Source organism: Falco naumanni, chromosome 6 (genome assembly GCF_017639655.2).
Source record: "Falco naumanni isolate bFalNau1 chromosome 6, bFalNau1.pat, whole genome shotgun sequence".
Taxonomy (NCBI): Eukaryota; Metazoa; Chordata; class Aves; order Falconiformes; family Falconidae; genus Falco; species Falco naumanni.
This window is the reverse complement of record NC_054059.1, coordinates 57,164,758-57,188,237: the sequence shown is the minus strand read 5'-3', so window position 1 is coordinate 57,188,237 and position 23,480 is coordinate 57,164,758. Positions and strand designations below refer to the sequence as shown.

The 23,480-nt window shown below is 43.5% G+C and overlaps 1 protein-coding gene across 8 annotated transcripts in view; it reads right to left on the bottom strand.

Annotated features, from left to right (window-relative positions):
* ECHDC1 (ethylmalonyl-CoA decarboxylase 1) overlaps positions 1 to 9,964 on the bottom strand; it is a 38,978-nt gene extending 29,014 nt beyond the window's left edge. The window contains exons 1-4 of one of the 8 annotated variants that reach the window (XM_040597534.1): positions 9,187 to 9,247; positions 7,184 to 7,286; positions 6,275 to 6,420; positions 1,503 to 1,724 (exon numbers count right to left, since the gene is read on the bottom strand). In XM_040597534.1, the coding sequence (XP_040453468.1) occupies positions 1,503 to 1,724; positions 6,275 to 6,293 (241 nt within the window). In that variant the 5' untranslated portion in view covers positions 6,294 to 6,420; positions 7,184 to 7,286; positions 9,187 to 9,247. Of the gene's footprint in view, positions 1 to 1,502; positions 1,725 to 6,274; positions 6,421 to 7,183; positions 7,287 to 9,061; positions 9,162 to 9,186; positions 9,252 to 9,872 lie in introns of those variants that run through there. The other 7 variants (XM_040597532.1, XM_040597528.1, XM_040597529.1 and 4 more) reach the window with 7 other exon arrangements.
* Between the last annotated feature and the right edge of the window lie 13,516 nt (positions 9,965 to 23,480).

Genomic DNA, 23,480 nt, shown 5'->3' with positions numbered 1-23,480 from the left:
ATAGCAGCTGCAACAGCTCAGTACTTCAACAAATCAGTTCCAAGCCTCTTCTGTCAAGCACCTAGAAAACAGAGAACATAATTGCAAGTTTCTATAAAAGTTTTGTTCAAGCAATTTGATTTGTATTACATCTGATCTCCATAGCAGACTGGGCTTATCTGTCCATCCTCCTTTTGCCATTATATCTCATTTCTCATGCCCCTTTCAACTTCCACAACAAATAAGCTAAAAGCACACAGTCTACAAGCTGTACATTGCACAGCTCTGTCTTGAGCCAAAAATAAAAATCAATATGTACAAAAAGAGGAAACAATGTAATTACGATTGCATAATAGCAGGTATGCTGACAGTGAGGCGTTCAGATGGACAATGCCTATGCCAACATGTTTTAGCCACAACTTCTCAAGTTAGGTAATGATTTTATATGTTAGTTTTTAAAGAGAAGCAAAAGAGTAACCACAGACACACCTATGTGCATTACCACTAATTCTGTTGTTTTGTTAGGTTCTCTTCCTTTCAGGTAATAATCATTAGTGGAAGGAGTAGACAGATTTTCACACAAACAACTCTACATTTTGCTAGCGTGTTGCAAACATGCTCGCTGACAGCAAAGGAACAGTGAGAACTGGGCAGGAAAATAGAACAGCAAAAAAGAAATTAAGAAGGTGACACAAATGTATCCATTTCAAAATATTAGGAGATAAAGGCTTTCTTAAAGGCTTATGCACAACTCCAGCTCAGGCAGATGCACACCCTGAACCCGTGCCACTTCTGTCTGAAGAGAACAGCATAAACTGAAATATTCTAAACAGTTAAGAACAGACAGCAAATATACCCATCTTGGAGATGAAAAGCTCTCATAATACAAGATTAATAAAATAGGGTACTTGGTTTTGATAGCAAAGCATTGTCCAGTGTGAAAGCATATAAAATTGATCCCTGATCTGCAACAGCTGAGAACACCCAGCTAATCTGACCTTTAATTAACCAGTCAATGGTATTTCAGACACAAGGCAAATGAAGAAAAAATGGAAGCCAGTCTGGGTGACTGGAAAAGACCAAATTACAGAAGCTTAAGTCACAGGAAGGGCTTTAGGTAAAGAACAAAGAAGTAAAATCACCCTTCCTACACCACTTACAAAACAAAGATGGAGTCTTCCCACCCCCATAAAAACACTCTATATGTTTCTAGAGCAATAGTGACAAAATGAAAGGAGATACAAGAGCATAGTAGCAGAACTGTGCTGACTGAAAAAAAGAGGGGGAGAAGTATGTTCTACCAGACAGTCCCTGTATCACTGAGAATTTCTTACATTCTTACAATGTTTATGGCAAAGCTACTATGTAGAATAGTGGGCATTTGCTGCACATCTGAATAAAACTTAAACATTTCTTCTTTTAACTAAGGAATGGTAAGGCAATTTTGTTTAAGCAAAACGCTAAAATGGGTAACTGAAGGAAAAAAGAAGAAAAAAACCCCCAGCAATCCCATCAACAAATACCTGTAAAGGCATTCATTAGCTTTGGGTTGTTCAAAGTAAGTATTCCAATGCCATTGTCTTCTTTGGAAAGGTTGATGGATCCACCAGCAAACTGGTGGAGTTTCTTCTTTATCAATTCTTCCTCATAGCCATGAGCACCATTATACAGTGACACCCTTCTCCACTGCAGTATCCTTTCCCTTGTAGTCTGAAGTAAGTTCTTCCACAGAGAAATGGCCATTTCTGGAAACAAATGGGGCGGGGTTATAATAATCAGGAAATTTCCACTGAAATCTACCTCAGTCCTCTGACCGAGAGGGAAGTGTAACAGCAGAAACTAAAATAAAGGTGATGCAATCATAAAAGTCTACAGAAATCATTGCAGACTGGATTTGCAAAATTCTTAGTTTGAACCTACTCCCACACAAAGTTGTCAGGAGTTTTATGAAGTTATTTTAGTAGTTAAGCCAGAAATCAGCATCTTTTAAAATCTTTTCTTGTAAAAATTACCCAAAAGCATTTGCACGCAGAACATGAAAAAGGCTCAAGAACTACAGTAAGACTCCTGCATGTTCCACTGAGCCAACTTACTCTGTACTAGTCTTCTAAACACTCCCTCATCCTCCCCCCTAAAATAAAATACCCAAACCCCACACCTATGTTGGAGGAAACTCCACAGTTTTCAGGATCTGGATCTCCTTCTTTTCTGTAAGCAACTATTACAGCAAGACCTCCCTGAGATAAATACTTGAGGAACTCAAAAATTAAAAACTGAAGACCATTCCTGTATTGAGGTCTGTTTCCTCACATTACCACACGTTTATCACAACCCATCTTAAAACTAGTTAGTCTGCCTAGCCCCTGGTAGCTATATGCTTTTGTCAGTCATTCCAGTAGCCCTTTGAATTCATCTCACCTGGACACAAAGCACCAGGACCTGTGCAGTACTCCAAAGGATGAAAAGTGTACAACAGTATTATATATTGAGCATCACACTTGCCTTTTATACAGGTACATAATATTGGTAAACTATTTCTATGTACCAGCATACCCATGGCTTATTCCTCTGCTATTTCCACTCTACACTGCATGACTATATATTAGGAAATGACAAGAAAGTAATTATCAATTACTATTCTTAATCTGTGGCTCTGCCTTATTTTATTTACTTTGGAAAAGGGTCTCCTGGAGAAAGTGGTTTACATGTGATTTGAAAGAAACAGGGTACAGCCTGAACTGGAGACAGCTGAACTGAAAAATAAGTTATCTTAGAAGCCACTCAGAGTGGGAATCAAAAGAACCCCCACAGGACACAGAAAAAGGTTTGTTGTATTTAAATCTTGCAGTTTGCTAGAGTACTCCAAGCTTTGTTCCAACCCACTTTTTAATGGATACAGCTGTTCAGAAGACACAGTAGATTTTTATTTTTTTTTTTTTTTGAGAACTGGGAAAAGACCATCTTTGTTTCTTAATCGTATTTGGCAAAAACAAGATTCTTTCAAAATTGGCAAGAAAGTCCTGGGAAGTTTTTCTAAGGTGAACCCAGAACACAAACATATTCACCAAGATAGAATTTGTTAACAGCCGTATTTTATGCTGTGTTCAGGGCATCTTACAGTTTACAGACTCAAATTTTTTAAAACTTTTATTATACACACACAAACAAGTAAACACACATTAAAAAAACCCACACTGAATTAGTTTATAATGAAAGAAGTGAACTATCCTGTCAGGTGAACTCTTACTTATCATGTCTCTGGCTGTACCATCCTACACTGAAGTGGAAAATGCTTCTCTTGGGGCAGGTGTAATCCCCATCGAAATGGAGAAGTCGCCTGCACAGCAATGACATTATGGGATGTGGAGGAGTATGCATCGTACCAGGCAATTTTGAAGAGCCACCTATGCCAGTAGATTCACACCTGTCCTGCCACATTGCATCCATCAATACAGCACTATCTCACAAGTTCAATACAAAGAAACTATTAAGTAGTAACGAAGTAACAAATTATGCATTATAAGGACATATTCACTGGAACAGGTAAAGGGATCATTTTTTAACATCTGGTGAGACACTTTGAAGGGTCTTCTGAGCTCCTAACTAAATTTAAGGTTCTAATCTGTCACGATCAACTTTTCTACACTAAAGCACAAGCCGATAAAACTAATTAAAATTTAATAAAGTTAAAATCCAATTGGAAACAAGATTTATTACTTCATAAAGTGCACCCCAACACTCTCCCATCTATGCACATTCTAATATCATCTGTAACAGTTCAACCATCACCTTCCAGAGTTTTTAAAATCACTTTTCTTTGTGAAATTTCATTTAAGAGTGAAAACAGGTTTCCAAAGCTTATTTCTCAGCTAAATTATTCTTTTTATATTCAGGCTCTCAGAAGAGAAATGGCCTTCCATTTTCTCTTAAACCTCAGTAGTCATTCCCTAACATACATTCATGCAACAAAACTTCCCACCCAGCTCCTAGTTTTCGCTCAGAAGAGAGCCAACATTAAAAACAGATAGTGCAGGCACTTGTTGCGAAGCATAGCTTGAACAGTTAGCTCCCGATTTTTAATGGCTACAAAGCCCCCCCAGTCCTTGTAAGAAGACAGACTGGATTTAGTTCTCAAGGAAGCAACAGTGATTGGCCTGAAAGTAAAGGAGGAAGGGGGAAGTCTGTTCTGTTAACCTAACTCACTGCCAAATTATACTTGTTTGATCACTTCGATACTACTGAGATTTTTCATGTCAAAAAATGTACAGAGCAAAATAGATTTAAGATATGGAAATTTTATTCTAAAAAAAAAAAAAAAAAAGTCTGCCATTTTCAGCTGCGTGGTTATATGCATTAACAGCTCTTTAATATTATCACTATGGTAATAAAGAGCATCAGCAAGTGTGGGATTAGAAAACAAATTGGATATCACTGCCTGCTGATCATGACTCATGATTAATGACTCATGCAAGGTATTATCTTTGAATTATTATCTTTAAAACCATCTCTTACAGCACTGGTCAGTACCCAGTAGTTTTTTTAATAAAAACAAGATTATTTTAACAGCTCAGTCTGAGAAAGCTAACCACTCAGGAAAAGCATGATATTTAAGCTACAGCTCTCTCGGACTAAAGGGATTTCTGCTGATCTCTGACAAACAACATCCAAGATTTCAATCAGTACAGAAGACTTGCACGACTGAGATTGATTTTTTTGTACTGTAAGTGAAAGCAGTGCAAGAGAGAGATGTTGCAGTAACCTGCACAAAGTTGTATGACAAGCCAAGACATATTTATTACACTAAAATTTACAGCTTAACATAATTACGTCTATTTAGATACACTTACAGAAATAAAGTCTCATTCTAATTTTAAAGTCAGACCTGCTATACCCATTAACATCTGTAGCACAGACAGTTTATGCACAATTTCTACAGTGAAAAAAAATATCTGACAGTATAGGGATAACGAACACTATGGGCAATCAGCATCTTTCAAATGTTTTAAGTGCTACAGCTTTACTTACCACTGGTGACAACTAAGAGATAAGCCAATAGTATGGACATCAATAGCTGTTCATTCCACAGTTACTATACCTCTTACATACAACAACAGTTCAAATCCCATTTGGCATTCAAGTGATTTTATAACAGCCTTGCCTGTGGGGCTAGCAGACAGCGGGTTAATATGAACACTTATCAAATGTCAACACTTCAGTATCAAAGGAATGACACACATTATGCAAGAGCAATATATGCATCTACATGCAGACACACACGTATTTTTGTGTTTGCACATGTATCAGAGGCCTTCTGAAAGCCTCTAGTAACTGCCTAGTTAAAATTCAGTTCTCATGGTGTTAATAAAAAAATCAGTAATTGGGATTACACCAGCATCAACATTCCCTAACTGAGCAGATTCTTTGGGAAACTAATAAATCCCAGCTCTTGAACAAGCGTATTTGCCCTTGCCGTTCACCACTATTCTGCTGCAACCCCTGTTTTTTTCTCTTAAAACATGCTGTATCAAACAGCAACCATCAACAGCATTGCCAGTTGCTATTGCCAGAGAGCACAGACATAGCTGGCCAGAGCAATGGGTAAGGGATCTAGGTAGCAACTTCTTGGATGGGTAGAAGAACTAAGACAAACCAGAGAACTAGATCTTGGGAGCCCAAACAAGCATTAGAGCTGCATGCACAAATAAGAAACACTGCACTACAGAGCAGCTACACAGAAATAATCAGCAAGTTAAAATACATGAGCTGAGAAAATTCTGACTCAAAGATGGTGCCTGAATTATTGACACAAGTCAGGGAAAAATGAAATGGGGAGAAAAGATGCAGGGATATGTTTCCAATAAATCAGAGAAATAAGTGTGCCCTTTCACATAGGGCAGGAAGTGACAGTTGTGATGTGCAGATACAGACTTGTGAGTCACCTGCAAAAAAAATCAGCTGATTTTCTGCTTTTGGATGAAGGTATCCTGAGATAAAGTGAAGCAGAAATAAAGGGATCCAATATACAAAATCCACAAATGAAATCTCAAGGAGAAAATATTCAAATGACATAACAAAAAACCAGTAAGACAGACACTTCTGCGACACTGACAAAGGCATCAAGGGCAGCTGACAGGTGAAGAAGCATAGGAGAACTTAACCTGATGAAGACCTCCAGCCACTGCAATTGCAGTGACAAGCATCAAAGTGTGAAGGCAGGGTGGAACAAAGGGTAGAAGATGTGAACTGAAGATGCTGATGATATGATTCACAGTTCAACTCTGCGTGGGCGTCTTACCATTCACTGTAGAAGGCATTCATCTGTACTAGAGAGCAGTGACCATGACTGTTGGATGCTTCACCGGGTTCCTGCAGCACCTGACTAATGAATGGAAAGCAAGTAGTAACCCAATGCTGAGGATTGGCACAACTGACCCTGTAACACTAAAACACATGAAAAAGCAGAGAGTGAAAGAGAAATATAACCAAAGCATGAAAATAGTCCATCTATTTTTTTAAAAAAAAAAAAAAAAAAAGTAGGTTGAAAATGAGTGCAAATCATTAACACCAACTGACTGGAACCTGAAACAGAGGGCTGGTGGGTGACTGGCTGGGGGAGGGGGGTGGGGCGGTAAAGGAGAAAAGAAATTCCAGTGTTGACAGACAGAAGGAATTCAGAAACAGCAAGATCAAAGAGGGTCAGCGCCTGGATGCAAAACAAGACAAGAGCATGGGTCTCAGTGCAGAGAAGTCATTTGGACCCTGCCTTCAAATACATGAAAGGTCTAGGAGGGAGGTCTCACCTGCAGGGTTCCCAGCACTGGCTGAATAGGCCACTGTGGCCAGCTGCTTGTCACCACCATTCAGCTAAAGATTACTGAGTCCTCCATCTACCTCATCCACTTACGCATCTCTTTCATTCAGCAATGCGTGGGTTAGGTTAACTTAAACACCTTACCTGACAGGTTCTTCCCACTCTAATAATTATCAGCTGAAGTAAGCTGAGGGCAGTTCCCTCTCCAGCTGCCTTTCCTTCAGCTGGAAGAAAGCAGCGAGCAGATTTTAAGGGTGCTAAGGGATTGGCAGCAGAAAACCTACTAACAAAACATAACTTCAAAATACAGAAACTAAACAAAGCTTGGGAAATTCTACCTCCCCAAGAAGGAAAATGCACCTCCTCTATGGCATCTCTACACAGCAGTAACACCAAGTTCAGCAGGAGCCACCTCAAGTTCATGCCTTTCTCAAGATGTCATGGCTCTCAAACTTGCTGAACACTGTTCACATTTTTAGTACATTGTCTCTGGTACCTGCATGGTAGACAAAGTAGGTGGGGTCAATAGTCCTCCAGTTCAGTGCAAAGATACCCAAGAGTTTTGTGTCTCCTCTAAAAATGGGCTTTAGAAGTAGCTGGTATGATAAAGGACATGTTTTTTAGCCACTATGTTACCGTTGAGAAAAGAACAAAAAGTTTTGGCCTCCTAGTTTCTAGACGTCATAATAAGAAATGTTTACCTGTCCAGAAGCTGAGAGAACAAGAAGTGAGAAGATGTCCAAACTAACTAACAGAAATGGCTTCAAATCATGTACATGTGAAACAGAAATAAAAACGGGGGGGGGGGAGGGGAAGGAAGTGTTAAGTAAAAACCCTCTTGTCTTTGGTTCCAGTTTTAAGCTGGCTTACACTTTACATCTATATTCTGCTTCTATCTCTCTTTTTTCCCTTGTTTCTCAGCAGCTCAGTTCCGGAGATAGCAAGCTACGTGTTTTCCAAATTATTTGTCCTTTGTTTAGTTTTGCATTTTTTAATGGTCCCTGCAGGCTAAGTTTTAGATGCGAGCTGTCTCTCTGTTCCTAACCAATTATATTCTCTTTTAATCACATTTTAATTATTTTGAAGACTTAGTAAACAAATCACACAGAAGCATATCCAAGTTCAGTGAAAAATAACAGCATTCAAGGATGCAAAACAGCTGACAAAAGAAGTCTTGCCACAAATACATGACACTACCTAAAAACACCTGATTCTGGTCAGATGGTGAGTACAAGATCTTGAGTTTCACAGCAGAGGGTGAGAGCAAGAATCCGTTATCTTCCACAAATGGGCGCATGCCCTTTATTTTTTAATGCTTTGATCTGAAGAGGTTCTTTTTGCCTTTGTCACAAAAGACCCTCTGTAACAGTGACAGAAAACACTTTTAAGTTCACATAAAGCTCACTGCCTGCTAGGTGTATTTTAGACCCCTTCAAAACAAATAGATGTGGTCACTCCCATTCCTGTGAAATAGCGCGACCAACTCACTGTTTGCTTTTTAGTCACCAAATCCTGAGCCATAAAAAGTGCAAGGATGAATTTGTTCTAGCTGTTAACTGCAGAGCTTGATACTTTCCCACAGATCAATTTGCCTTGAAAACTGTAAAAAGTTTTGCAGTTGAGCAGTGCTCAGAAGTCCACTTAGTACTCTGTTCCTTGCTATTGCTCTCCTTACCACCACCAGCAAATGCTCCCGCTGACAACACAGCAAAACCTCACCCGATGTCAGAACTGGCCGTAGCACGGTTCTCAGGGGTGCACCTAGTGTTCCCATGTAACAGCACTGGGAACTAGCAGCAGCACACCAGGACAGCACCTCACCTGGCTCCTTGTCTCTACAAACTAAATTTCAGGAAGCAAAGGCATCCTGCATGGTATCACCTTGGGAAGACCATGATTACAAGAGGGCGGGAGAAACTCCTTCCCCAGCAGAGGTTCCTTGCTGCTGACCTTGTGCAACGCCAAAATCCCAACAAGTGCACCACAGCACTCGGTCTGACCTAGGCAACCGTTTCTGGCATGGCCTATTCTTTAAAAAAATCATTTATTTTACATCAACCGGCAAGGGAGGGCCCTGTGCCAACCAGGGCCGAAGGGGGCGGTAACCGGCTGTTCCCAAAGTAAGACCCGAGGTCTCCGGGCCGAGGCCGAGCAAGCGATGGGCGCTCGTAGCGCCTAACACGTTCAGGCAGAAACACCCCCGGCCGCCCCAGCAGCGGCGAGCCCGCCCCGCCTCCGCCCGCCCCGGGGCCCGCACACCGCGCCGCCCGCCTGCCACCGCGGCAGCTGCCGCCACCGGGCCCGCTCCTCGGCCCCAAGCCCCGGCCAGACCCTGCCCCTCCTCTTCGCCACCGCACGCCCCAGGGCCCGGCAGAGGCCCGCGGCCGGGCACTGACCTGGCTCCGCCGCTCCCCTTCCCGTCGCCGATCGGGCACGGCAGGCGGGTGGTGCCGCGGGGAAAACGGCCCCGCCGGGAACCGCCGCCGCGCCGGGCAGGGCCGGGGTGGGGCAGGCCGCGGTGCCGGGCCTACAGCCGGCCGGCCGTGCGGGGCAGCGGGTGCCGGGGCAGCACCCGGAGCGAGACTACGGCGAGTAAAGAGCATATTGAGCCGCTGCGAGCTCGAGGTAGCCGGGTGGCCTCCGCCGCGGTGGGGCGGCCGTGCCCGTTGCTCCGTGCCACGTCTGCTTACGGGTGACCCCAGGCACCAGAAACTCCGTCTAAATTGAAGCAGTTTTGCCGCAGAAGGTGCTTGTTAGATCCAAGGTTGCTAAACACCACGTGAACAGTTCATTATGAATTTTGTTTCCTGCACCGGTAGCCTACGAAGCAAGCCCTGTGTTTCTATCCAAGCCAGTGTAATTAAAGATGCTAATTTATCTGCCATGCCAGAACAACGTCTCGCCTCAGGTTGAGAGGGGGTAGGCACCCCTGCCGGGAGGATCCAGCCTGGAACAGAGCAGCTGCTCCGGCCCCACTTGCTCTCCCTGGTGTTGCACTGCCAGGAGAGACGTTAATGGCCTACCCGTGCCACCACCACAAGGACAGACGCGGGCCCCCCATGTTCACATGTATCCACGTTACCTGCCAGCCCAAGCGTAAGCCCTTTCCCGCAGGCGTGCTCCCGGCCACTGCCTCCCCAGCTCCAGGCGCTGCTCACCTGTGCCCACGCTCTGGCAGCTGAGACAAAGTGCTGAGCCAGCTGCAAACTACCCCGCCATCAAAAGGGAGTAATTCTTAAGCTGTAATCTTTTGTAAACTTACAGCTGGCATAAAATGGCATCAACACACAGAGCCCTGCCCTCTCTGCCCTTCCCCAGCCCTTGGTTTTCCTCCTTGAAGGAACATACGCTGCCACGCCAGGAGTCAGGCCAAGGGAAATAAATGCTTGTTTCAATCCAGATCACTTTCTGTATTCAAAGCAATATGCAAATATGCGCCAGTCATTACTACTATGCCGTTGTTAATACACATACACAAGATGACTCAGTTCTAAGTGTTTGTAGCATGGCTGAAAGATGTACCTGGAAATACATCTTCTCCACCTTTATTAAAGCTGGTTTTCAACCCAGCTGTCAATACAAACGTCCTGATGTTGGTTGAGCTGATTAAACATTTTGATTGAACATGTAGAGAATTGCAATTAATCATACATTTGGAAATAAAATATCTTTGCACTCTGAAAAGAAATTTTCTATTTTGTATTCTTAAGAGAAACCTGTGATTATATGAAATATTCTAGTCCAGATGGCAATATCTTTATACAACAGAAAGATTCATTCCCTTACAAAATGCTCCCAGTATAAACAGAAGTATTGCAACAGGCAAGCTTTCCTCTTATTTTTTCTCTCGGGTTCACAGAGGAGACATTTTTTCCGGTAGGATTCAGTCCTGCATTTGTTTCTGGAAAACCTCAGTACCGAGTTAGAAATCTGTGTGAGTGAAGCAGCTCTCCACCAGGTCCTGCTCCAAGGCCTCCCTGCCTTTTTGAGCCAAGCAATGCCCGGACACATCCCAGCTAGGTCTGAAGCTGAGGAGGTTGGTGGTGGCTGGAAGCTCGTAGTTTTCTAGGTAACATATTGCCACCTAGCAGCACTTAGCAGGAGTAGCACGAACCTGACCACTTCCATGGACCGCAGCTTGCCTCACTTTTGGTTTCATTGCGTTGTATCGTATACGATGTGATGATTAGAATAAGATATACTCAGATTGCAGAATGAGAACCGCAGGAAAATGAACAGACAAATGGGATTCTCTTTAAAAACAGACACTAAATTTCCCTTATGGGTAGTAACCTTCAGCAAGATGGTAATGCTAGTCCCTGCATATTTCACTACAATAATAACAAAAAACAAAACAAAACAAAAAAGCACTATCCTTCAAAGTTTCTTATTCATTAAAATCATCCCACTGATTTCAGTAACACTTCCTCCTTGCACTGCTAAAGCACTGCTGCCCTAGGACAGTCAGGTCACCACCTGAATTATTTAGTATGTTCCCATTCCCTATCATTGACCCAGAAGCTGGTGACGGTGTACTGGCTAAAAGAGCAATGCTTCACTCTCAGATCCAAGGCTGCCAGACTGAAATATTGAATTCCGATAGATATAGAGCTCCCTGGTGCTATTTTTACAAACTCCTTTCAGAGCCATGGAACAAACTGATGACCGATCCGGGCTTAGATCTCAGAAATTACTCGATACTAACCAACACATAACTCCACAGTCAGTTCATAAAGGGTCACTTGACTGCAATTTTTAGGAGGCAAATATCATCAACTCTGTGTGGAAGTGTAACAGGCTAAAGGATGGCCTAATGCATGCTCCAAAGACTAGGTCTATAAAAAAAGCCCCCCAAAACGCAGATACCTGCACTCTTCTAAATTTCTGACGTCTTTCTAAAATTTAGATTTCTGGACCCAAAATCATGATATTCAGTTTCTCCTCACAGTCTAACCCTGGAGGTTCCCAAATCCCATTGCTGCCTGGCAGCGGTGATTCATGGGAAGAGACAATTTATATCAGGCTAGCTAACAAGACTACCACCACAGCTGTCTCTCCTGTCCCCACTGCAGATATCTGAAATACCCCTGAGCTGCCGCAGCTTTCTAAACACAGCCCTGCATGTCAAGATAAATTTGATTTTGTTAGGCAGGGGCTGGCTGGGGACAGACAGTCACTGTGCATGCCTCAGGACTGCAACCTTATCAGGCACTCGTACGTCAGCCCATGAATTGAAGCTGCCAGTATGCAAGACTGGGGTTATTTCCTACACAATATTCAGTCACTGGACATGTCTGCAAAGGGCTCTGCTCTTCCCAGGTAGCTCCATACCCATCCCACCACCATGTGTTGATTTTATGTTCTCTGCCCATGTTGTTTAGAGGTCTCTTCCTGCAGGCCCAGTGAGAACCAACACAGCTGACCCCGGGCTCCACCAACACATGGCTGGAAGAGGAGGCAGAGAAACACCCGCCTCTCTAGCACAGCATGGGAAGTGTCACCCAGATGGGCTGAATGCCCTCTTCTGCCCAAGCAGACCAGCTCATTTCTCTGGGGAAGGTGCTCTGACCAGCACGCTGTGTGGTTGTATTCTGGGGAAGCTGAGGGAAAGGAGCCCTGGCCCCCATACCAAAAACTGTTTCACTGGGTATAGCATAATGAAATATTCATCAGGCTAGAGAGCAGGAAAGAGGTTCGGCATAACCACAGCTTGGTGTTTGCTCATACTTTCAGTGACCCAGCAAATACTGATGTATTTAAACATTAGTGGCTACTTGAGTTGTTGCATGCTACATAGAGCAGTTTGAACACGTAGGGTAAAGCATGTTCTTGCTCTGCAAAGTCCTTTGTCTGGTTACAGCTTGCCACTGGAAGAACGGGCTCAGTCCAGCCAAAAGGCCTGGTAGGCCCCTGCCAAGTGCTCCCACCTTTACATTTGGCTAGACATTAATTTTCTGGCAGGAGATGTATACAGTACAAAAATATGCTTGTGGGTGGTTTACTTTCCTACACAAGATAAGATCTGATTTCACAAGACTGCTCGATTTACAGTACAGCTTAAAATACCAGCTCATCTCCACTGAGGGGTGGTGGTCCCACACTTCTACCTCCTCCTTCCTGGGAGCGAGGACCAAGGGTGATCGCACAGTGAGCTGGGTGATGGCACAGTGAGCTGGCTGAGCTCACCGAACTGGCAGGAAACTGCTTTAGTACAGCAGCTGGTGGTTGTTTTGATTCCAGGGCTAAGGAACTGAATCAACCTGCCTTGCTACCAGGTGAGCCTCAGGGATACAAAACAGGAGAAAGAAGATGGAGGAAACCATAGGAGGGAAGGCCATTCCATTTTAGCAGCATTGAGCTATCAAATGGGCTCAGCTGTATTATTATTCTTCCTGACTCTCCCCATGGCGCTCAGGGCATTGCCAGTTGAGGAGAGGGAGTGGGTGAGAATTATGCATCCCAGGGCAAAGTTGAGAGATGTGTGAGTGGGTGCCCCTCTTTTGAGGGGGCAGTCACTGGGTCAGGAAATTGTACTGGAAAACCCAAACCTAAATCCCTTTGAAGATCCAGCTGTGTCTCCTCCCTCCTAGTATCTGTCCCCACCCTGTTCTATAAAACTTTCAGGAAAAAAAGGCATCGTGCCTTTTCTCCAAGAGCATTTGAATCACACAGAAGTAGGCCAGGTGATAATTGCACAGCACATTGTAGTGCTGCTTAAATGTCAGCTGTTAATTAAAGCCTCTCCTGAAAATGGGCCATTAATTAGGGCAACTAACCAGTGAGTAAAAGCATTATTTCAACATTAGTACTGGAATTGTTAATTTTCATTTTCTGAGGTGTGTTTACTATTGAAAGAAAAACAACTGAAAAAAATTATAACTCCCTGAACTTATTGTTCTTTCTTTTAAAGACAGATTAAAATAAATATTCTGGCACAAGAATATTCACACGCACACAGATTGCAACAGGGAACATTTGAATATTAGGTCCAGATGTCTCTAGCAGTTGTATAACCTTGGTAGGAATGCTTAAATGCTGTAGATATTAAAATACAGCTCTGACCTGCGAAAACAGCCTGTTGTGGTACTTCACTTGTGTCTGTTCTTCAGAAAATGGCACTGTCTGCATGAATAATGTTACACAGACACAAAAGTGTTTGCTAAATCAGGGCCAGAAAATAAGGCTTGTGTTTCCTTTGAAACTTTTCTAAACCACTATGAATTATTAGGGAGAATCATAGTATTGATAAAGTATCTAAGTGTTCCAGACTAAAGATATATATATATATGAGCCTTGCAACTCAACTGTCTTGCTTTTCATCTCTTTGGCCTGGATTCAGCAAAGCAATTAAGCCCCTAAACAGTCCCATAGATTTCGGTGACACATAAAGCAGTTGGCTGAATCAGGCTCGCTCTGCCTGCCAAGCCACATTCCTTCTGGCCTCACAGTGTACTGCAGGTTTTGGAAGAGCAGTTCCAGTTGGTGTCAGTAGCTGTAACATGAAATCATGGTAGGTGTTGGCACTTTCATGCCTGATGCCTGTGCAGGAGATCCATCTATGAGAAACTCTGCAGAGGTCTGGCTCAAGACGCCAGCCTCTCCCAGCCGTGTCTCTGCATTTCGGTGGAGCGCGGCTGAGCACAGGCAGCAGGCTCCAACCACCGCGTCTGCAGCAAGGGCAAGGCCTTCCTCTACAGAGCAGCCGTGGCTCTGTAGCTAAAGCGGAGCCAAGCGCGTGATTCGGATGGATCTTTGGAAACCTGGCTGTTGATTGAGGAGAAGGCCCAGTATCGGCCGTGCCAGAGGGGCCTGCGCGGTGCGTGGGTGCACACAGCCACTGGGACCAGCCGGGCAGGCAGGGAGCGGGCCCAGATGCTGGCTTGGGCACCCATCGGGCCGGCACTCTGCCCGCCAGCCCCTCGGCCCCGGCTCCTGTGGTCACTGGGTGCAGAAACACAGAATCCATGTCGGTTTTGTTCAATATGTGGGTCCAGTTCCCCTTCAGATGCGAGGAGATAGTAAGTAGTTCCAGGTGAGATGGAAAATGCTGTGATGCGACATGAAGGTTGTTGCTGAATGAGAAGAATGGGAATATTTTCAGGTACCTTTTTTTCAGGTAGCTTTATTCCCTGCTTTCATCTGTCTTTTCATCATTTCTCTTCCATCTTTTCTGGTCATCACTACTTTTTGCTTATGATATTTTTCTAGTTCACACTTCACACAGAAAAAGGAAATTGTGAGAATTTAGTGGTAGCAGGAGCTGCAGAGTGTTCCATTTTAAAAGCAGGGATGGTTTTATTTTTCTGAAGTACGCATTACGTAAGTGTATCACTTCCACAGCTGAAATATTCCAAAAGATGGATAATGAGGTTCTCAGCTGGGTCAGGGCAGAGCAGCTGGCTGAATCCTGTGGCGCCGGTTTCACTGGGGCTACTGGGCTTGACAAGGGAAAGCAGACCAAGGTTAGAGCTTATCTTGTTGTAGACCACATTAAATAGAAATACCAAGCATATAAAAATACTGTAACGGTAAAAGGGATAATTAATAAAAAGACTCTTCTGCCATCAGAGATTTCATGGTACTAAATCTAGATATTTTAACAGTACTGAAGAACCGTTAATGGTTGTGATCATGTCTCTGAAGTAGTTAATTTAGGAATAAATTCATTTGTACCTAAATGTTATTATTTATTTAATATTGTAAAATGCTGATTTTGTATATTTTTTTTGTTTTTCACATTAAAATTCTTGAATATCTACTGTTCTTAAAGCCTTTAAAGTTTAACCAGACTCTACACTTTTCCTCCATTGAAAGCATAATCCTGTGCAGGTCTAATGTTCTAACTCATCACTCTTATTACAGTATCAAAATGTACTGCTTTTGTGGTTTAATTCAAAGCTAAAAGCAAATGCAGGGAGATTTGGAAGCAAAATAAAACTCTTAAGCTTCCTGCTATGTCACTCATCCTTCTTGTGCTGACCCATTTCCCCCCATCAACAGATGACAACTGGGCAAACAATGTACAAAATCTCAATTAATTGTATGGTTTTTTAAAATAAATAATTTCAGCCTAAAATAACACCTAATGGATAACACTTGAACATGAACATCTGTGAGTTAGCTTATCATTCTTGCTGTGTTTTCACTAGCAACGCAGTCAGACCTTATTTTATTTAAGTTGATCTAGATAGGTGCATATTGCCAGATGGCCTAAAGTAACAGGGATGCAAAATCCCTGGACTATCAAAGGTAACCAGGGGACGGCAGGCTGGAGTCAGCCTGAGAGTAAATTTCTGTGATCTGTGTCCCTGAGGCAGGGCTGCTCCTGCTTGCATTGGTTGTGCATAATCTGGTTGTACATTCAGACATATTTATTTCAGGATGCTGCTGTAGAATACATCTGAAAATATCACCAGCCTACCTCAACAAGAAATAACATAAAGAAATGAAAATAACACTTCATCGATTTTATCATCTCTCTCAATCACCTTTCATATACATGGGAATAAAATAGTATCTAAAATATCAACAAAAAACCTGAATCTTCACAGAATGCCTTTCTGTCTTTCTAGTGTTTAAACAACATGTACTTCCCAGTAATATACCAAGAAAACCAATTTTACAAGCTTTTAGCTGCTGAATCAAGTGAATAAATCACAATAATTTATTTAGTGCAGACAAATTTATTTTTCTGTTCCTATAAAGCTGGTGATGAGGTACCATGTCATCATTTGAATACGTGTTTAGCATTTGTGTTGGTTTTCCCTCTGCACTTGTTAGCCAGGCATTACTGGAAGGCTGGGTTGGCCAGCTCAGAGGGTAGCTGGCCCACACGCGTGCATGTGTGCACAATGGCGCAGTGTTGGGCGCAGACCTCGGTGCACTTTCCCAGGAAGGCAGAGGAGCTACATGAGCTGGTGGGGGGGGACGCTCTGCCCATGGGGTTGAGCGAACACCTCTGCTGAGAGGAAGCAAATATTCGTCATCGATAAAGACAATGGACACTGGCAAGGGGAGCATCCTACCTTTCCATTTACCTCCGCTTCTACAGAATGATGGATGGCTAGACACACATCCTTTATAGAATGTTTTGTAACACTAGGTATTGATATTATTCATCAAATGTGATCAGATGCTTGTGGCCATGTATATTTTAGCAGCTTCTAATCTGGCATGCTGTGCAGTATTCCATTTGCTGTTTCCTCATCCAGACAGGAAGACATGGGTAGGGAGCATAATCACATCTTTAAAAAAAACCCAAACCAAACAAAACAACTGCAAACAAAAATAACAGTAATGAATCTTTCTACAGACTTGACACAGAGATGCTGCATGAGGAATTAACCTCATCTCAAGCCCTAGGTTAAAATCCTCCTGGGAACCTGGCATCCAACCTGTCTGCAACTGTTTGGGAGCCTCAGAGCAGCTGCTGTACTCTAAGTGTTACTGAGGGAGGACAGGAGACCCAGAAATTTCTTTCAGGATCCAGTGCATGAGACATACTCTGTCTATCATGTGCCAGGTCACACAGCAAAGACCTCCTTAAGTAGCATCAGCACTCACATGTACTTGTGCCACTCCCCCAGCACTTCAGTCTCTTCCTCTGTTGCTCTCTGGTGCATCACAGGCATTTGTCAAACAGCTACAACACATCCTTACCAAGTAGAAGAGAGACCAAAGTACTGCCTGAAATGAATGGGATACAGGTCTTTGAGAGGAAGGTGGGAAAAGTGTTACACCAAAAATGCAGTGGCAGCTGGCTGATCCCATCTCTTGGTGGGCTCCAGTGCAGCTGACTGGTGGGTCCTTGCAGTGGTGCCCAGCTCCTGCTATGGGTCCTGACTGATTCAGAACCAGAAGCTGAGTCACTGCTTCTTACAAAGGTTTTTCTGAAGAGATAAAGGCTTTTTCCATGCTATAATAAGATCTGTCCTGCTATAACTTGTAAAGCCTTTGTCAATACAAGTTACTGATGCAAATAAGCTCTTCAATACAGGAAGGTGGAGGGAGGGTTTATTGGCCTAGGAACATTTATTTCAAAAGACCTTTTTTTCAGGATTATTTTTTGTCAAATATGACAAATAAAATGTAGAAAACACTGTAAGTGTTTCAACAAAATTTTCTCTGCATTAGCTGTCATGTGAGCTCATTCCTTTTCCTGGCGTGCCCTGTCACCACATAACAGCCTGGAACTTCTCAGGTCCCTTATATACTACCGTGCCTCTACTCTGTACATTGCGTTTGAAGTGGAATCAATACTGTTTCAAACAGCACTGAAATTCCGTCTTAGTTTACTAAATTCTAATGTGTATCTAAGGCTGTAGGGTGAGAGAAGACAGCAGACCACAGCAAGACCAGCATTCATTACCGTCCACACTCCAAGCCCAGGAGACTTAGTCCTGGGACTGACTGAAAAGTTTTTTCTGTGAGTGAGAAAAACAAGGACATGTACTTTCCTATGGATTTGTGCCTGCCTGGTGGCTCGTCTAGCTCCTCTGCAACAACCCAGTGTTTCCCATAGGGCACCCCAAGGCAGAGGCAGCACACCCCAGTATGTGTGCTGGCTGGCAAGCTGCCAGTGCAGTGGGTGACCACTGCCAGAAAGAGGGAGTAGTGATTGTTTTGCTTAACTTTCCCTTGAAGGGAAATTCATTTGAGTCCACTGAACTGATTTACATGAAACTGTCAGGAATCTCATCACCTTTAGAGACCTGGAGACCTTGGTCAGACTTGGCTGACGTAGAGCAAAGGATTCAGAAACTGTAAGGGACATGACTGATGTACAGATCACATAATCCCATAGAACTAATTTTCAGGCTAAAAATCATAGCAATACGTGTGATGTTCACACATATATTGTATTTCTTATCTGGATTCTTTGGAGTCATTATGATAATTTGGATCACAGTTTTGAGATTGCTGAAGAAGGACTAAAAACAAACTTAAAATTAAAAAATGGATATTCTCACATAATTATTTTACTTATGTTTGGAAATTTTAACTGGCAAAATTCCTTTGAAATAAAATCCTTGGGTAGGTAAGGGTAAGTGCGCATTAGAGTTTGCCTACTCCTAACAGATGCTGTAGGTTCAGGGAAATCCTGGTGGCCAAGCACCACCCCATTTTACAGGTAAGGATGTTTCTTTTGGGCTGACAGCCTTGCTGGCAGTCCCTGGGGCTGCTGTCCTGCAGTCTGGTAGAGTGACAAATGTTCATGACTTCAAGGACTGCCTGATGCAATATTTAGTGCTGTGAGAGTAGGTCAGCTGCAAGGGTGGACCAGTAACCTGTAAAAGAAGGGGAAGCCTTGAAGCGAGCCAGATCACATGGAGTAGAAATTTTCTTTATGTGTTTTTGCCCCACTTCTACCCCTTCTCTTCTTGATAACTGATCCAATTATGGCATTAGTTTTTCTCCTGGCTCCTGCAGTAAAGGAGGTTTGTCTGTCTTTGCTTCCATTTTTAAGCATAAAGATGGTTTTGTATGACCCCACCTGTCCAAATGGCTGCTGCTAGTCTTAGCGCTTCAGCAAGCAAACACAAATTGTCAGACTACCTGATTACACTACTCTCTGAACATACATGGATTTGAAAACATTACTTGTTTACAGCATAATAACTTCAGAGCTAATCACTACTCAGCGAAAGAAGCAAGGCCAAAGAATGGGGGCCATTAACACCTCTCAGTACATGTTGGCTTGGGCTACAGACTTGTGTCCTTGATGTGTTGGCCTGAAGTGACCACTAACTGTGGCTGAGGAACTAGAGACATCACGATAGTAGTTTCCCCACACTTGATAGCAGTGCTGCTGCAGTTTCTGTAGTACCCTACCTTCCTCTAGGAGCTCATTCCTAACCCAAGCCTCTTCCATCACGCTGGCACAAGGGCTTGTGCATCCAGATCACGAACCAAAATGATGTTTTGATTTGGCTGAAAAGTAGCATGGCCAAGGAAATGCAAGTTCGCTTTCAGGCAGGCAAGTTCTCTGATCTAGTTCATTGTGTGACTAAGCATACAATGCTAGGCAAATGAAGGAAGGAAGTGCAGTATAGAAACAAGATGCCAAGGTGACAAGGAAGAAGAAGCCACTTCAGCAAGGTAGTAAAGGTCCATGGAGCTATAACCCAGGCTGCTTTAGCAGAAACTATAATTGTGATCATTCCTGCACCAAGTATTAACTCCTGCTTCAATAAGGTATAGACACACTAGCCCTTCTTGGCAGCTTTTCTGTCTTTTTAAAAATAAAATGTTTCAACAGTAATGTCTGTACAATGACACAACATAGCCAGGGTATACATCTGAGCTGTCGTAACAGAAGAAAAACAAAATTTCCTGTTTTCTCCATTCCCTAGTATGTTAATGTCTTTTTGACATTTCATCTGTATTGCCCTGTGCTCTGAGTTCCCTTTCCAGATCCAGTCAGACACATGAGGCTGCATGTACCTTACAGCAGTTCACATCAGGAAACCTCTGCTTTTTCCTACACTGGCAACCAGATACACCAGATACTAACACCATTTTTGGTAAATATAGCTTTCCTCTGACATCAGACTTACACACATATGGCCTGCACTAAATCATGGGACTGCACGCATACCTGTCACCTGGAAGCAGGATGAACTCAGAGAAGAAATTTAATGTTGTAACAGGATCATCGGCCCAAGATGTTCAGGGCTCCCTGGCACACTTTCCCAGGTTTTACAGCTCATGTGATATGGGTAGTTTAAGGAGTTTAGCTACCTTTTCTGGCTCTTCCAGGAACACAATGGCAATGGGGGAGCCTACAAACCAGGAGCAGTGGAGTTTTCATCCCCTCATTGTAATAACATTTATTTCTTTCCAAGGGGGCTGCTCCTCTCTTCTTGCCATATAAAGTCAAGACAGGAAGGAACAAGGAGCAAGGCATTAATAACAATGGCAAGTTTATACAGTGAAGGCAGAAGGTAAGCGTCAGGAGAGTAACAAGAAGAAGGAGGAGGGAAGGCAGGCGGGTAAGGTGTTGTGCACAGAGAGCTTACTTGACCTCACCAAGACAGGAGACAACCAAATCTCTTAGCAAAGACAGTATTGGGTGGTCAATGCTTTTGACATGAAGCAGAAGGATCCCTTGGTGTGGCCATGCTTTTTGAGCTTTGCAGCTGCAGGGCTTGTGCTGATAGGTAGACACTGACTGTGTTGTATATCAAAGCTCAGGTGCCATCCTGCCTGGGGTGGCTGTATCACACAGGTCATAAACCATTTACTGAGGGTTGGGTGAGAAAACCAAAATTGATTTCTCTAGCCTGTAACACTTCATGGTGACCCAGCTGGAGAAGAAACCAGGAAGCAATCTGTGTTATAGGTAGGCAGACAGACAGACAGACAGACAGATAGATAGATAGATAGATAGATAGATAGATAGATAGATAGATAGATAGATAGATAGATAGATAGATAGATAGATGTGTGTGTATACAAATGATACTGGTCAGTTTGACCTCACCGTGCTGTTTGAAATAATGGTGTATTTTGATAATCTTTGACTACGTGCCTCAGCATAAAACAAGAATTATAGTTTTAGCAGCAAGACTACCCTAATCTGAAGAGACGTCTTTTGAGTTAAGGGTGGATGCTGAGAGCAGACACAGAATTATTGTCCAAGGATGTCCTTCAGCCTCAGGTTCAGGTTCTGCACTCAGTTTCTAGAGGAAAATGCAATGAGGGGCTCCATTTAGTCCCAGGGACTCAAAAGTCATAGAAACAGTGTGATTCACGGCAACATACACCATGCAGACTGGTCCCAGACTCAGCCTACATTTGTCCCAGCACAGGGGCGGAATTGTTCCTTCTTTTCCCAGCAAGAGTTGCTGCAGCCGTGGCAGATGGGAGGCGAGCTTGCAGCATGGTGGCCTGCAGCACCTGGAGGCCACAAGCAGAGGCTGCAAGCTGTGGTGCCTCTGCTGCTACCTGGGACAACCTGGGACCTGGGTCTGGGACAGCCACTGGGTTTACTTTAAAACAAGTAATGGAGGAGCTGCTGATTGTCTCAGGATTTCTTCCAGATTAAACAATGCTATTAAACATTACTAGTAGTTATATATATTCCTGAAGTAACTGAGCAATACTGCAACAAAACAAAATGGATGTTTTCTTACAATAATAAGCCAATTCAAATTGCCTGTAGGATTAGACAAATGAGGAAACCCAATGTTTACAGCAGGACAGAGGAACACAGGGCAACATAGCTGGCACTTCAATGATATTAATGATACAACTCCAGGGAATCAATATGCATTATAGTTTGGCCTGGTATTCACAAGACGGGCTCGACTTCAAGAAGCAACTGACATGAAGCCTTACACCTGAGGCTTACCTCAGAGAGGAGACTTCAGGGGTTGCAGCTTCTTGGTAGGAAAGCACTTCAGCTCCTTGTTTACTGCTGCCCTCACCTAGCTGTGAGGGGTGGCCGTGCTTCCTGCGGTGGAGATGCCAGTGTAATTGTACGGACAGGCAGGCCCTCACGTGCGTGCCGGGTGAGGGTGAGCAGGCAAGGCAGGCAGTTCACGCCTGCAGCACTTGTCTGCACGAGGGGAGCAGGTGAGTGCATCACCTATGCCTTGGCTCGATTTTGTCATCCTTATGCCTGCGTCAGGAGGAGGTACCAGCATATACACGGCCCTTTGTACCAGCGGAGAAAAAGTCATGATGTGAACGAGTTAATACCAGGGGAGAAATCTTTCATGCTTTCAAGCGAGAAAATAGACGGGTTTTTTTTTAAGCGCAGGGATGGAACGGGGAATTAACTATGGGAATAAATTCTAAGAGAACCAGCAGTTTTTTAGCTCTGGGTGTTCATTTGGCTCAAATGGCCTCCCATCAAATACCCAAATACCTACTCTCAGTGTAGGAATAAATGGATGAAATGCAATACCCTGTTTTGTTCAGGCAATCGAGTGAGATGGTTCCCAGTTTGTCCTGGTCTCGGAGTTTATAAATCAGTGTCCAGTACAAAGTGCCATCTTGAGTACACTGTGTTACAGAAGAGTAAATGCTCCCTGGGGATAAACCCAAGCATTTTAAAAAATATCAGTGTGGGCTGGGGAATATGTGATGACATAACCTAATCTTCAGTCAATGGCATCCCGAACTACAAAGTGTAACTGTCCCATGAAGCCTACGTACAGCTGCAGCTGACAGAGTGGGAACTGCCAGCTGTTTCTTTATAATCCAACAATCTAGTATCACACCCTGCAGCTGGCCTGCCTCCACTCCTGCCATCACAGGCAGGCAGCAGAAATTACATCACCGTCATTATAAAACGGCCTGGACACACTCATCAGGGAGAGGCAGATATGTGTCCGTCTCACTGTGATATAATCTAACACATACTCCGTAAGTGTGTTTTCAGCTGTCTTGCAGGAGACTGTTTCCCAGCCCTGTTGTGGGAAGGAATCAGCTGCCTGCTGGCCACAAGCTGCTTTTCCACGGTACTATATATATATATAGAAGAGGTGACCAGCTCTGGCCGATAGCACAGGGAAGCTGGTGCTGTATAACCCTGCTGAAGTTAGCTTTTATTAGGGATTTGAGAAATGACCGTGGTTTGAGCAGCTGGTTCTACCATCCTAGATGGAGCTACCTCAGCCCAGCCTTGGCTTTTTCCTTAGTGATCCAGCTCCTCATGGTGCCTAAGTGATTTGACCAGAGAGGT